The sequence below is a fragment of the Macrosteles quadrilineatus genome, unplaced genomic scaffold (assembly GCF_028750875.1).
Source record: "Macrosteles quadrilineatus isolate MER2022 unplaced genomic scaffold, UCM_ALF_1.0 Scaffold_2__2_contigs__length_208266976, whole genome shotgun sequence".
Lineage (NCBI taxonomy): Eukaryota > Metazoa > Arthropoda > Insecta > Hemiptera > Cicadellidae > Macrosteles > Macrosteles quadrilineatus.
Genome location: NW_026542595.1, coordinates 171,209,216 through 171,226,293, shown reverse-complemented (window position 1 = coordinate 171,226,293; position 17,078 = coordinate 171,209,216). Strand labels below are relative to the sequence as shown.

The following is a 17,078-nucleotide window of genomic DNA, read 5'->3' as shown; positions in this document are numbered from 1 at the left end:
TTAAAGAGAAATTGCGTCAAATAATTCAAATAGACCACGAGTGCGTTGATAGTAATTCGTTTGACCCAATTATTAAAATCCTACGGGATTGTTTGCAAATACACTTGTTTGAGAATAATATTAAAATTAAATAATGGTTTTGGGCAGAGTAAATAAGTATTTATCATTCTAGAAATTAAATTTTTCTCTGTTTTTGTCTTTAGGGAACCAGTATAAAACTGATTGAATACATGCGTGTGATAAATATCGGAATAGTGGCGACCTACGGAGCAGAAGAGAGATTTGTAACGCTGTAAATAACGATCGTGTGTCTTCGAAAAACTGATATATACTTACGAAATATTCTGATACACCTTAGGTAACCTAATGGTTCCTAAACATGCAGCCTGGGAAACGATTTAGATTACAATGTAAGTCTTAGTTTCTAATTGTATTTAAACTACAAGAAACTTAATTACGGTAAATTTCATCGTATTCAATTTTGTTATACAATAAAGTCTTTGATCAAAACCTTCTTTCAGGTTGAAGTAAATTTAATATGCATTTTAATTATAAACATTCCAGCTAAGCTTAAAAACTAGGTTTTCATCATACTCGGAAAGCAGCCGTTTTTAGTTCTCTAAATCGTCAGCAAAATCATCGTTTTCAGGTAACTTCAAATAGGGAACAGAAAAAACATATGGTAAATTTTTCGGTTCGCTTACCTCAAAATTGTATCAGTGCATTATAGAAACACTACTAACCACACAAAATTTAAAGTTATGTTTGTAAACAGTAATGTAAACATCGATGAAGACTTTTTATAACATCAAATTATGCGGTCTAGTTTTACAACGATTAGAAACTTATTTCCACATTATGATGAAAATAGGGCCTCACTACACGGAGCAAAAGTGCCTTTTTGGTATATAATCGTATCGACGCAAAACACGATTGCGTACGAAAAAAAAAACAGTTTTGCTCCTAGTGATGACAACTACTATTAGTATGTTGGAACTATAACAAATTAAGTCATGACGAGTAATCGTTTGTTGATGGATCCCAAATCTAAATTTTATGAAATAAAAACAAATATTCAGTCATAGTTTAACGTTCTTTGAACCATACTCTTAAACTTGTAATATTTCTGGCAATGCTTAGTTTTTCAACGGATCATTTTGTTTTTGTGAACTCCAGACCAATAAAATGGTACAAAACTCACAAACAACAATCAAGAAAACAAACACGAAGCCAAAACTAGGTTAGTTTGGATAGCTCTGTACACAGTGGGTAGCTGTAAGTTAAAGTTAAGGGCGAGGTAAGCTCGTTTTGTCTTAATATAAGACGTAGTTTTAATCTAAACTTCCGCTGCTGGAATCTGAATTTCCCCCGAGGTCGAAAAGCGTGTCTCCCTTTCATTACTGACATTTCTTCGCAAACAGATCGATATGTTTAGAAAATAATTATAATATCTTGGCTAAACGACAAAGTGAAACATTTTCAAAATCATTCGTTGTAAAGTATTGATAATATTTGTCTCTACATTTGATACTCATGACATTATAATTCACTTATGATTGCATTTTAGTAGGATAAATGCAAAATGATCAATTCATTCAACAGTACGTAGTCTTACAATTTGATAAAATGGTTTAACACAATTTTAACGCTGTACACAACACATAATGTTATTAAAAAATAAATAAATGTAATAGAGTATTTGTTATTTTATATAATAGGATACTTAGTTACCTTTGTCTGCAATACTAAAATATATTACTTAGTGCCATGCAATCTATATATAATTCTGTAAGACCAAATTTTTACCAGAAAATTGTGGACGTCTGGTAAGTCGCAGAAAAGTGGGAGGGGTCTTAAATTAAATGTCTTGACCCCAGGGACTAGGGAAAAATAGCAGAATTCCCATAAAGTTACCAGAAAACGAGATATAACGTAAAATATTCCCCATAAGAAATGCATGGGGAATGAAAAACGTCTGCATTCTATCAGCTGTTACTTATTTATTTGCAATGTTTACATTTATTCCAAAAGTAAATGTTGGTAAATAATGTTTTAAAATGAATTCTGTTTAATTTTTATGTTTTCCGTTTTTATAATGAGTGAAGTAACTACACAGGGTAGGGGAAGACCTGCAAGACGTGGAAGAGTGTCCAGGAATTCAACAGACTTAAGAAATGCAAAAGAGAATGTCATGTAGGGCTAACTGTGAAAGAAATTCAGAAGCTGTTTTACAACCTGTCTTTAGAAGAACGCTGGAAAATTAGATGGAGTGTTATTTCTCACAATCTAGGTCCTTTTAAAGCACTTGCATGCATTGTGGCGCATTTCACTTCGCAGAGGAGGCCACAAATGGACATTTCAACGCATGTTGCCACAATGGACATGCCACAACCACAACTAAATGACGAACTAAAATAACTGTTTTTACATGATCCGAACTTAATATAAAACATAATGCAAAATCACAATCTAGGTCCTTTTAAAGCACTTGCATGCATTGTGGCGCATTTCACTTCAACAGTGCACTTCACAGTGCAATGGCTTTTGCGACGCTTTCCGATACACAAAAAGAGATTCCGGGAAATGGGTCTTACTGTTTTAAAATTCAGGGACAAATTCATAGATATATTTCTGACTTACTACCGCGAAATGGGGAGTTGCCTTCATAATAATTAATAATAATTTTAACCTTTACATTTGGTTCTCAAAATGGAAACTATAACAGAATTCATAAGATTACGAAACAAATCTTCAATTTTAAACTAGAAAAGATGTGCAATGTTTGGCTGTATGATTTCAGCTCTGATTCGTCGTTCTCCGGGCTCAGGCCAACCGTGTGCACGTTTCCATTTGTTAATAGGCTATGTTGTGTTATTGATTTTATCATTATTTTTCAATTGTATTTCATTGACACATCAGAAGCAACTAATATACGACTCCGACGGAAGGAAAACCAAGATATAAACAAGAAACACTATTAATTTGAAGTAACATAAAATTGATAATTTTAAAAACACATTTCGAATATTTGTCTTTTTATATATGGTTTTTTTTTAGTCTAAATTAGGGGCTATGGCCCCTACAGGCCACTAGTTTTTATAATAAAGCAATTAATTGGATTTATGAAGACAAATCTCGTTTTAGTTGCTCGTTTATAGAAAGCTATGTTAACTTGGATATTCTATAATCTGCTATACTCTGCTGTTTAATCTGCTTTCTTAAAACTTTTGCAGGAAAATTTAAAACTTACAAATTAATTTTCCAATCACGTTTGATTGGGAGTATCCTGTTTCTACTTGCAATATATTTTAATTAACTACACTCATATGATGTAATAGCATCAGGATGGCATACGATTGTTTAAGAGAGCTTAAGTCAGTTAAGAATATATTCAAACAATGGTGTAGGGAAGGTTATACATAGTGAAAATTGGCTATGGTCTGTTAACTAGAGTTTTGTTCGTGGTAGTTTTTACTGACTGATCTAAAACTAAACTTTTTACCTTGTTTCGTTGAGAAATTATTTCCGCAGCTTAACCTAAAAACTTAGTTTAATTTTTCTGATCTAATCACGGAAGTACAAAGAAATTCTACATGGTCTGACATTTTTGCATGTGCAGAGTAAAGAAGGAATTCCTCATTTCAACAATAGATTATCCTCGCCCTCGGAATGCCGCAATACCAGACGCGAATGTGTACCTGCTTAGTTTAATTTCATTTCAAAGAATGCCAGCTTGCCCAATATTGGGAAATGGATCTGGGTAATGTAACCGCTCAGATTTGTAAAACGTCTAGGTTACGTTCTGCACGCGGATTATAAGAAAGCGGATATGCACTGAATAGCAGATATCCTATATGTATTTACTGTAGATTTACGTGTATGCTTTGTTGCAACAGCACGTGGAAGATTTACCTATTTCAGGAGATTTTCCCTTAAGTTATCTTGGAAATATTATAAAATATTTAGATAAATACCCTTATAACTAACACCTGTGTGCCTATAATGTATGTTGCAAAACATTTCTTTAGGAAAGTATTACCTGGGAATGAATAGACTGAGCTTGAAAACACATTTAAATATCTGATATAATGTTTACTAATATAATATACCTTAGAAGGACGTATAATATTTCTAATGTTTTAGAGTCACAAAAAAACAACCTAGCTAAATGATTTGTAAACATTCTGTACCTTTTTTTAAATGTCTAAATTAAGTTATACATTTCTGGATTGATTTTAATCGTTAATATATTACCAGTAAACTCGCATTATATTTGTTTGGTATAATACCCATGGCATTAAATAAGAAATTCCTTAAATGATATTTGACCCAACCACTTTTTTCCCGTTAAAACCAGGCCACGCTTCATTTAAATTATGAACCAAGCACCTTCTACCAATCGACACTGGCCACATCTGGAGCGTGCAAGCTCGTTCTTTATGTTGTGATTCCCCCTTCGTGGAATAATATCCGTGATTCAATCTGGACCGGTAATTTTGAGAAGAAAGAAGTTTGCGCCAACATTGCCACGCTGGTTACAGCACTGGGAGACGTCTGATTGTGTAAGACGTTCCACTGTCTGCGGATTACATCCTCAGGTGGATGTACAGACACATACAACATTAACGACCGTGACGAGGAGTAAGCATTAGAACGGAGCACCACAGGGTTGTGTGATAGGTCCACTGCTGTTAGCGTTCTAATTAGCGAACAAATACCCACCACTCCTGCAAAACTCTATGAGAACGGGGTACTACAGGGTTCTGTGGTAGTGTCAGATAACTACTTAGCATTTTGTAAGTTGCGGGTATTTTTTGTGATGAACTCGGTTAAGTGGGAATCTAGTGACAGGGTTCCCGTGATAGGTCCACTGCTGTTACCGTTCTAATTAGAGTTTTGCAGTTGTTGTGGGTATTTTTTTCGATGAACTTGGTTAAATGGGAATGCAGTACCGCAGGGTTCTGTGATAGTCCCCTGCTGTTGGCATTCTTAATGAACTTTTACAGGAATTGTGGGTATTTTTTGTAATGAACTTGCTAAAACGGGAATGGAGTACAACAGGTTTCTGTGATAGTCCCTTGCTGTTGGCGTTCTAAATGAATTTTTACAGGAGTTGTGGGTAATTTTAGTGATTTACCATTTAAATGTGAATGGAGAAACGCCGCGTTCTGTGATAGGTCCACTGCTGTTGGCGTTCTAGAGAGAGTATTACAGGAGTTCTGGTTAATTTTATTGATTTACCATCTAAATTTGAATGGAGTAACACAAGGCATCTTTTATAGACCCACATTGTTTTTAGCGTTTTAAGTGAAAGAGATGCACTGTAGTTATTTCTGCTTGCTGTGTTGTATTAGTCAAAGGAAATGGAGTACCATGTGATTCAGTTATAGGTCCACTACCTGGTGTAGACATCAACTGCAAATAGAAGCGCTATCACTGCTTGTGTTGTTCCAGTTTAAAAAATAATGGTCTTAAGAGCTTAATGATCCACTAATTGATCTCAATTAGCGTTCTAAACGGAGGAGGTTTAAGCAGTTATCTCCAGAACGAACCAGTTTAAATGGAAATGTAGCACTTAATTGTTGTGTTATAAATCCACGTTAGTTTCGTAGAAGTTGACGCTTATCACAAAAATGTACTTACCAGCTTTACTAGAAATTGAGTAATTCAGAGAATAGAAATGTTGGTTGATGTTATTCATATTTCAAATATAAACAAAAGTTAGTTCTAACATGTTGAATACATAAAAATGTAACAAACAATAACCTTACCTTTTAATTGGGCTGTGGAATCTTTGTATTCTATCTTTCTAGGTATTCTACCTCTGAACTGAGGACGTTACTATGGTTCAGTAATCTTTGTGTTTGTTCGAGGGTTTTTTTAGTGCAAATGTTAAACAATAAAGGCTCAACACACAGACAAACAGGCCTTGCGTGGAACATAACCATCGTTTTTCCTTCTTTCTTGTACCATTGTTCATATGCAGCCTTTGGAAAATAGATTAGACCCTTTAGTATAACCAACACTAATAACAGAAATAATTTTAATACACTCAAAATATTGTAGAGTAATAAATCAAAGTAAAAAAATTCTAAAACATCAAGATTTTTTTGTTATAAATTCTAATCATAACGAAACTATAGGACCCATGCTGCTCCGCAGCGTTAACATAATTATTATATCCTAGAAATAATCAAACTTACAATTTTTGATTGAGTAATACAGTATCTTTAGCTAACTGATTCAAACAATCAATATCTCAAATTAAATCCTGTAATTTACTGATTATTTTTTGTCTAAAAGAGAAAAACATTAACAATAATGGAGCTATTGATTTTTAACCATATTAAAACCTTATGAAAAATAATTTTTATATTGGTTATTACCTTGCGTTTGCTTGAAACTCGTCCGATTTGAATTGCTAATAGCTGAAATGAAAGCCGGTATTTAATTAAAGGTTCTTAGACTAAAATATATAGGATTATAAATTTATAACTGGTAAAGGTACATCTTAAATTGAAGTAAGAATTATAAAATAAATCAAACTATGTGTTCTGGTCGTGTAATACTGTAGGTAAATATTTGTAGATGATTGATGGCAAATTTGTGCGTGCATACCTTCGATTCGAGACCTCAATCATGAAAATCGGTCGGGTAGAAGAGCAAAACGAACTCGGCAAAGAAAAACCAAATTTTACTTCCATAAGAAATACATGGGAAGCGAATTTTGTTTGTATATACACCGAGTGGGATAATAGATAAATATATGTCAATGCTTTATGGAAAATCTGTGCGTGCATACCTTCAATTTGAGACCACAATCATGTAAATCGGTCTGATAGAAGAGCCAAACGATCTCGACAAAGAAAAACCAAATTTTATTCCCATAAGAAATGCATAGGGAGCAAATTTCGTTTACGTATAAACCGAGTAATACTATAGATAATTATATGCCGATTCTTGATGGCAAATCTGTGCGTTCATACCTTCAATTAGAGACCTCAATAATGAAAATCGGTCGGGTAGAAGAGCCAAACGAACTCGGAAAAGAAAACCAAATTTTTTTTAATATATAAGATATTGGATCAAAATCTATGAAGAATGTTGATTTTCCCAATCAAACATCTGAAAGAAAACAATATAATCGGCTTTAACAGTGAATTACCATCCTTTGTGTAAGAGATTAAGATCAACTAGTGAACAGGGGTATTAACTCACACAATTAAGCCAGAATGTCAATTTTGATTGGGAACAATGAACAAAGCAAAACAAAAAGAAAAATAGATTATTAACACCCTGGTATAGCCAAAAATAGATTAGTTGAAAGTGAACCGTATGTAAGGTTTCCCAAGTGAAAAGGATTACGGTAATACACCAAAACTCTGCCTCTGATGAAACAAATGTCCTTTATTGAATAGCCGAATTTGTGGAATTCAAAAGGTAAAATATTGGTAGAGTTATGTTATTAAATGTTTGATATGGTTTTAAGCCACCCGTTGGGGGCAGTATATGTAGCTTTGACATGTAAAAATACTAGATTTACGATCTGTGTTGAAATATGTAATTATAGTGGAAACTAACGGCCATTATACTTATCCATTACACTGATTAGATCTCTGAATTGTTTTAAGTCATTTGTCTTTAACGATTTTAAAATTACAGCTCAACTGGATATTGAAGAATATTTTTTTACTAGTGGTTTACTTAGATGTAAAAAAATCGAATGGAACAATTACAAAATACATTTTTGCATTATTAATGCATTATTATGTAACATATGATATCTTGAAACTTTGTCAAAGTGTAAGTATCTAGAGTTCAGTGTGTGTTTGTGCTAATACTCACAGCTATGGACCTCCACTATTCTTGAATTTCTATCAGGATATAGCCAACTCCATATGGGCATTACTTAAGTTATATACATTTATTAAATCCATGTTTGAATCGACAGTCGTATTTAGTTGCATATTTGAAAGATGTTTTCTAACTGTGTAACTAAAATTTAGGCCAACACAGTTGTAATGTTGTACTTTTCTACTTTTTCACGCGATAACTTTGATCAAGTGTTCCTGATCTAAAATAGAAACATCCTATGTCATAACAGTTATTTTTCTAAAAGGTTACGGCTTTTAGCAAAGAGCCATGTGCTTTTGGCTAACAAACATCTCTGTTAGTGAGCTATTGCAAAGGCCTCGTGGCTTTCTTAAGTTTCCATGGTGTTTAGCAAAACATCCCATCCCATGATTATGAATGTCGTTACTATGAGCAAGACTCAATATACAATATTTTACAAGAACATCAACGAATGATTTTTTGGGTGAATTGAAAATGTAGAACAATAATTGTAGAGAGTACCTTTTGCTTTCTAGTTATTTTAAAAGCCGTTTGTGGCTTGTATGCCACTTGTTACGGCCACTGCTCACAAATATTCTTAGTCTTTGTTTTGTAAAAACCAATCGGCAATGTCTATTTATTCATATCTGCGTTTGTATAAAATTTGTGTAGCTTCAAATAAACGGCATAGTAGAATGATTATTCCTCACTGATAGCAGCATGATAGCAAAATAATATGTTGAAACCCGGGTCACAAAAAAACTACTCAATTTGTACTGGATAACTAAAAGTAATTAAACAGTTTTTAGGTTTTTAAAGCATTACTATTTTGAGACAAAATATTATAAAACAAGATCGTAAAAAAAATTCTATCCAATTTAGTTCCTCAGGTTAGGTTAGGTTATGTTATGTTATGTTAGGTTAGGTTAGGTTAGGATGACATGTAAAAAAGGATTTTGGCATTCCTTTTTTCGGCAACTCGCCCCTATCCTTGGGATACGCAACCAAGGATCAACGTTTGTGGCCCTTTGAGGGCTTGGCGCAATTAAGGAACTCTTTGACGCAATTAATGCACGACCATAAACCACTGTTAGTTTTTCAAAACATTTCTATTCTGAGACAAAATATTTTCTCAAACAAGATCGAGACATAAATTTCCCCACAGTTTACATCCTCGTGAAGCAGTTTCCTTCTCTACTCTGACAACCCCGAGCGCCGGACTTGCTCCAGGCTCTACATTAATGAACTTTCACTTGTCCTAGCCTCATCTACATCAGATATCGGAGGTACCTGCTCTCGCATACATTACCTCGCTCGTGTGTTGCGAGGCGATTTGTAACGATACATTTATGACTGGAGAGAGTCGTGAGATAGCAGTCCGAGAAACCATCTTTGGTCACGTTTTATTCAATAATTATCCAACTAGCGTTTTAATTTTTTGCGTTGTACTTATGCAACGAGTGGTTATTTGTTTAATGTATGGCTGTAGTTAAGTTTTAGGAATGTAGAACTGATGTTTGTGAAGCTAGTGTTGAAAATGTAGAAAACCATTTAGATTAATAATGTCGTAGCCTGGGAAATCGGAGAATATCTTGAGCTGAATTCCTTCGTGGAAAGTCAAAATTTGTCTCTTAGGCAGTACGAAATGTGCCAATAAAATATTTCTCTAAACATACATTTTATAGTTTTAAAATAGTTTTTAAAATAATTTTAAACTAACTTATACTGATTAAGATTTAACAACGAGGTGGCAAAAGTTTATTCTCCCCTAGGAATGAAGTAAAATACACGCACAAGATCAATTATTTGTATATACATCTTATTTAGCATATTTACTTAAGGGGATTTTAGTAATGTTTGGGTTGTAAAGGTAGATTAGTATCGTATTGTAGAATTTTAGAAGAATTTTTACTGTATTGTAGTATCGTATTGTAGTATTGTAGAAGAATTTTTACTGTATGAAATCTGACCCAGTTGTTAACTACAATGTCAATTGTCTTTACATACATTGCGAATATCAAATGTTGAAGGTCCATATTTAATTCTTTATATTAAGGTTAGAACTGGCAAATCTCAATTTTAAAGGTGAACACACAAATATTTAAATCACCTCGTTCTCCTAGATAAATATAATTTGTATAATTTTACTCCCTATCTGCATACGATAGTGCATATTTCAAACAAAATCTTTTTGACTTCGGATCTGAAAAATCGAACAATTGTACGTAAAAGGTAGTACTTAAAAATGTGAGTAACTCGTAAATAGTTGATAGAAACTCTGGAATGAGATTTTCAATAAATAAAAATTTTTCCTATGTAATTTTCGTCCAATTAAAACAAGTACAATCAGTTATGGTTCTAAATAAGGTGTTACAAATTGGATTTGAGAACGTAAGTACAATGCTGCGGTCAAGTCTTGGTACAAACTACCACAATACACTTCCTCAGTGATACTAATACTGTCACAATACAACTTAGCAGCTTTGTAATTACAGTAGGTATTTCCATTATGTAGGCTACTAATTATGCTGTAAATCTTGTCCTCCCTGAGTTAGGCTACATCTTAGAATCCTTTGTTCTATGATTTCTTTGTTTTTAGGTCCTAGAATAGTAGTAATTCCAGTTAAAAAACATTTCACATAAGAGAGCCACATTTTATATTAATTTTTGTTATTCAGTTAAACAAACTTACAAATATATTTTTTTGTAATAAATATGTCAATTATACAATTATATTTACTAACTTTTTATACGAAACAGTCACTTTTGCGTTTAATAATTTTACCTAATTGCTAGTTATTTTTATTCAAATTAAGCGTGTTGTTTAATCGCAATTACGTAACGTTGTCTTCCAGTCATAGGTTGATAGGTCTAGGGTATAAAACCGTTACACAACAAAGCTTAAACCATTTCTTTGTAAAAATCAAACTATCCATTAAAATAAAATTAACTTAAAACCTGTATTTATCAATTAAAATAATTATTTTACGTCCATTCACATTTCTTAGGATACTCGTAAGATATACAAGTAGTTAGGTTTGTTTTTTAACTTTATAACTATATTCACACAACTGCAGTTAGTAATATATCTTGTAAATAGGCCTAAGTAGTTATTTTATTCACCTCTAAAATGACCGAAAGTAACTTTCTGTACATAATTTAATCAGAACCAATCAATTATATCCGTGGTTTAATAGTAATTCAATTTTAACCACTAACTTTCAAAATCCTGTTTAACTTTTTAATTGGCAATCAGGCCTTGGGAGACTCAAATTAAAAGCTAATTGTTAATATTAAACTTGCAATGTTAATGAGTTACTTTACTTTATTTCGGGATAAAGCTTCAAACAAACCAGTGCATTCTACATTTTACAGGTTATATAATTCTCTAAGAAAGTATAAATACCCCCGCCGCAGCAAACCTGCCGACTAAGCGAATTTCCATTCCTCTGAATTAAATCTATTTAAAAACAATAGGTTTAACGAGTACCTAGGTTTGCTGCTTCAAGGAAACTATTAATGTGCGTTTATGGTAAAATAGTAATAGCTCACAAAATATATCCATAAACAAGCTAACTACAACATTCTACAATATTCTCCATAAGAATAACATGAGAATTTTAAATTTAAAATTTTTAAAATTTCCTCCGTTTACAATAACCGTAAAAAGCTCTTTGATATACAAAATTATTTGTTTTTGTAAGCCCTTTAAAAAGACCTCGAGATGAATAGGCACATTTTGTGTTTTGAGGGTCAATAATAAAAAACACAAATTTTTACCCCATAAAACCCCGTTCTCGTGGTCCGATCATGCTGGTCCGCGAACTCATTCAAGTTTGTCCCGCCTTTTGTACATATACGGTTTATAAACATTTGAAGGAATGGTGTTTTTGGCCTCTAGGGACATCAAAATGAAAAAAGTATATCGGTACTGGGCCTATAGAGAATTCGCTAAAAGTATAAATATAGGCTAATACTGAATACATGACCATTTAAAAGAAAGTTTGTATAATATTTTGGTTTTGTTTACCATAATTTGATTAGTGTACTCACCAGTTTAATATATACATAACGTAATGAATCATCATGGTTATAGTAGATGATTACAATATAGTATTTTTTTTATCCACGCCGTTTGCATTTTAGGTGGTTTTCAAATGGTTAAATCTCTGGTCTTATTACTACCTGACTTCCAATTATACCAATGAACAAGACAATAAATAAATGAACAAGTTTGCCAATAAAATACAAAACAGTGAGAAAACCTTTTACCTCGTAAACCTTTGTTTTACTTAATATCTTCATTTGCAATTGTTGTCACATTCAGCTGATTGAATCTCATGCTTAAGGTAATTCGTAAATAACGAATAAATGAATGAATAATATCTTTGGCTAAGTTTAGCTTTTTATTTGCCCAGCATCATTAATCTGGGGATTAACGATACCAAATGTCGATTTCAGAACCTAAGCTTCTTATTGGTAGAATTAGTTGACTAAGCCTACATATACACACTGAATACATTGACCAGTGCTGGAACCATCTGTTTTGTTTAAGTTTATGCAATACGATATTAATGGTTTTTTTCAGTTTTCTTAATTTTAATGTTTAAGAACTCTGGACATTGGGGAAACATTAATATTCCATGTATAGCAAATCTTATTAGATCACGCATAATATTTGTTTTTTTTTCCATCACAAACAAAATAATCAATTTTTCCATTTATTTATTCGCAATGGTGAAATGAACTTGCATGCAATTTTGCGGTTTCCTCGTATACACAATATTTAGAATACTTTAATTCAATGAATCAACAGCGAAATGAATCTTCAAACAGTTCAAACGATTTGTTGAGATTTTTTAAACCTTGGTTTCAGCCTTTGGGATAAGATCTTATCCCAATAATATACCAATAAGATACCGTTAATAATATATAAATTATATCAATTATTTATGATTGGGACGCCACTATGTGCGTATTTCAACCCAAATATGAGTGAAGGATGAGTGTAGGATGAGTGGTACGATCTTGTAGTCTTCTTTGTGACTAAGACGGAACATGTGTCTTAACAACATACAGCCGATGGCGATTAAGAGTTTATAGTGGATTCCGAAGCACATTTTTTCCTTGTAAATTTTGGAATTGGTCTTATTATCAGGATAGTACTGCGGATAGTCGTAGTACTCACTAGTGCGGACGTCAATCCACACCATGGAGCATCTTATCCTTAGAGCATGCCTATAAATATCCACAATTCATGACCTAGTAGTTGGATTACAGGATGACGCCACCGTCCTAGTCTATATCCTGATATTTTATTATATAGGCTATATATATATTATATATAGATATATATTATACTGTATATAGATATATATTATATATATATATATCTATATATATATATCTAGATCTATTATATCTAGATATAGATATAATAGATCTATTATAGATCTATTATTATTAGATCTATTATATCTATATCTATATATCAATATATAGATATATATTGTCCTTGGCCTTATCCTGATATAATTCTTACTCATTTCGTGTATTTATTTGATAAGCCCTACTTCCTGCTTTAAACTGTAATGTTTAAATAATTTAAACCGCGTCCAAGAATCCCGCATATACACCGTAACTATAAAATCGTCATAAAATTAATATTAATTTATATTATGATCTATAAATTATTATTATGACTTATAAATGATGAGTATAATGTGTGTGACTGTTCCTAATATCCGTCATTTTGTTTCAGGCTCACCCCAACTACCTGTTTAACTACGGGGTCCACGACATCAAGACCGGGGACATCAAGAGCCAATGGGAGACCCGTGACGGTGCCACGGTCCGTGGCCAATACAGCCTTGTGGAGGCCGACGGTTCAGTCCGCACCGTAGAATACACAGCTGACGACCACAACGGGTTCAACGCAGTAGTCTCTAAGTCCGGAGTCAACGCACATCCAAAACCGGTTTACCAAAAACCGGTTGTAACCATAGCAAAACCGGTTCTCCCGGCGGCACCGCCCAGACCGGTTTACACCCCCACGTTCGTTCACAAACCGGTTTCCTACCCTTACCCAGAGTTCTCTCCAGACTTTCAGTACAAACCTCTGACTCCGTCGTTTGAAAAACCACTAACCCCTTCTATTAATCATTTCACTCCGTCTTTTCCGGATTACTTTGGAGGGTTCGAGTCCTACCCGTTTCTGTACTCTAATAACTTTTTCCCAAATGTAGATGGGTTCAAGTTTGAACTGCCCACGCCGACGCAGCAGTCCCCATCGGTGAACAACCCAGGACCTGTTTTGTTCCCACAAAATCCTGACATTGACCTGAACAACCCACCTCCTGATCAGACTTCTGGTGTGAAAATACCAAAACCAATCATTACTGTAAACCGGACCCCAAAAGCTTTCCGCACTCCTGTAAACACCCAGAAACGACCTTCGACTCACCTTTCTCTATCTTCCAGTTTAGGCTACTCCTACCCCAAACCCGCTGTTCGATTATATCAATAGTTCAAGGCTCCTAGATCTTCCAAAGCACGTGTATTGAAGTTCGCCATAAACATTGGATAGGATGGTTGTCTTAGATTAGTCGCCCTATAGACTACTGTGATGTTTTCCACTGACAAATATTGCATTATGTTTAGATCTACATTATAATGGAAGTTAGTAGTGAGATGTTAGTACTATACTAGAGGCACATCAGTAATTTAACAGAATACAATACAAAATATTTAATAGCTATCTCAATCCAAACAATTCCTGTAATTATTTTTGAAGGTCAAAGATCGAAGAGCAAAATAATTTATCGCTAAGACCTTGAGTTGGATCTGATTCATGGCGTGATCGTGGTTGAATTACGATACTGTCTTGTATTTCTTTCGCAAACTTCACAAAACTGACAGTGAGACTTTGGTCGTGATTTACAATCGATTGCAAAATCCGATTCGGCGAATCGATCGACTTATCGCAGTCGAAATAATTGTTTAAATTGTGTTTTACAACCAAAACTCGCAAGGCATTTACGAAATCAAGGTATAGAAAATTATGTATATAACTCAGGTGTTTTAATGATACACTTAAGTGTTTTTTCAATAGTTTGTTTGTATATTTAACATTTTCTAGAAATAACAAATATATTTGCAGCTAAGACGCTACCAGAAAGAATAGTTTATACAAAAATCTAAAAGCACACAACGTGATATGGAATATTCTCACATGTTTACATTTCAAAACAAACACGCAAAAAGCTTTTGACATCAGTGCCGTAGTCCCACACATCCCTGAAGAGGGAAGCCATTATAAACTAAATAATTCAAAACTCTCAATACTTTGTGTCAATAGTTCGCCATGTTCCATGCCAACATTTTGCTCCTTTGTAGCAGTTTCCCTGCTTCCAATCATTTTGTAAAATTTCCGTTTTAAAAAGTACACTGTTTAGCATCGTAAAGAGAATTTGTTATTTTAAATTGTTAATATCAATCGTAGAAGGTGGTTTTGGTTTTAGCGTGAGATCAAAGTACTGTACATGTTAACTACAATTTTAAAATCCAACATATTTTGATAGGTAATTAAAGAAGAAATTATGAAAGAGCGTTGATTATTTTTATCTCAGTATTCTTAAGTATTAAAATTCTTTGTCCGATAATTAGTTGAGATCGAAACGAAATAGAACACTGAACTATTCTTATTAGCTAGATCAAGGTTAATTGAAATTCTTGGATCAAGTACGGAATACAGAGGTAAAACGTATTATATAAACATAGCGTTTCTTTAACATTTAGTTGTAGTACCATATCATTATCGAACGACTTATCGAACTATTTTACGTAGCCCTTCAACATTATTATTGGAGTTCTTATAAATATTTAAAAGATTTTAGTCGTACTTATTGAACAGGTGAATGAAAATATCAAATCACTAAAATCCACCGGAAAATTGCCTGCCAAGAGCAAATGTTGACAAAAAATTACTCCGGTTACAGAAAACGAGCTTCGGAAACGTGAAGTCTTGCAATTTGACGAGAAATCCCGGTAAAGTTAATTCAATTCTCAATTGATCCTCGGAAAGTTTATTTTTAACGAATGTTTTTAGTAATTGTGATTTGTGTTAATTTGTAAAGATATGTAGAGAGAATGCGTTTATTCATATCACCAACTATTCACGATTAATAAACTATAGAAATTTAAGCAAGTCTAGAGTGATTGAAAGAAATATTTGTGTGTAGGAAGTGAATATATTTTAGCGTATAGTGTATATAATATAAACGGGTTGTAGCTTAAGTTTGAATATCGTCTTAGAGTAAAATGTATCCTTGTTTGGTAAAGTATGGCTTAATTTGATTTGTAAAAGAATGACTTTTCAGACCTGTAATTTTGTATAGGAGTACAATCGTTTATTGTACTTATAGGTGAGTAGGTTGAGGGATTAGAGCCCGAACTTCTGTATCGGAGATGCAAGGTCCTAATCCCGCCAATCACTAAACGTTTTTAGCGTTGTATGATGCTAACACAAACAAATTTCTACTGGTTTTACCAGTAGTTCGGGTTCAACCTAAAGCTATAGTGCCACCTAAAAATAAATTTTAAAACGTATGGGTTCCACAGGCAAGAATTGCTGACTCTGCATTGCTAACAAACTTCCACTACAAGTCAATTATACCTTGAAATACCTTGAAATTTGCATAGTAATATCCAACTGCCTTTAAATGTAAAATAGAGACACATCTGTGTATATATGACATAACTCCTTTCAAACCTTAAATTAGTTTTAAGTTTAAGTAACTTTTCTTGTATTTTACGTGTAGTTTAACCAAAGATAAGTATGCAAGATCTTGAATCAGAAAATATTTGAAAAGAATACACTGTTTTTAAAATTTGTTCTACTGTTTGGAAATTTTGTACTGTATTTTCAAAGTTAGGATAGGATAGTAATTGTCACATATTTGTTACGTTTACAAAAAATCCATGGAATGTAAAATGTGCTGTGCAATCTTCTTTATGTGCTGTTAGTTTCTTACAGTATAAGAATTAAGTCTAGCCTATTATTTTTTAACTTATAACTGTGTGCAATAATAAAGCCAAATTGATTTATAGTTTAAGCTATTGGTAGTGTAAGATACTGTATATAGGTTAAGCTTCTGAATCTTGTTGTTTTATATTTCTTATTTAATATTGTTGATTTTAATACATTGTTTGAAAAGCTTTGTGATTTATTCCGCAAGGATACAGAC

The 17,078-nt window shown here is 33.1% G+C and overlaps 1 protein-coding gene across 1 annotated transcript in view; it reads left to right on the top strand.

The window, feature by feature from the left end:
- LOC128987453 (uncharacterized) overlaps positions 1 to 14,845 on the top strand; it is a 44,718-nt gene extending 29,873 nt beyond the window's left edge. Inside the window, exon 3 of the mRNA XM_054408299.1 lies at positions 13,595 to 14,845. Coding sequence (XP_054264274.1) covers positions 13,595 to 14,359 — 765 coding nt within the window. The 3' untranslated portion in view covers positions 14,360 to 14,845. The remainder of the gene's footprint in view (positions 1 to 13,594) is intronic.
- The last annotated feature ends 2,233 nt before the right edge of the window (positions 14,846 to 17,078 follow it).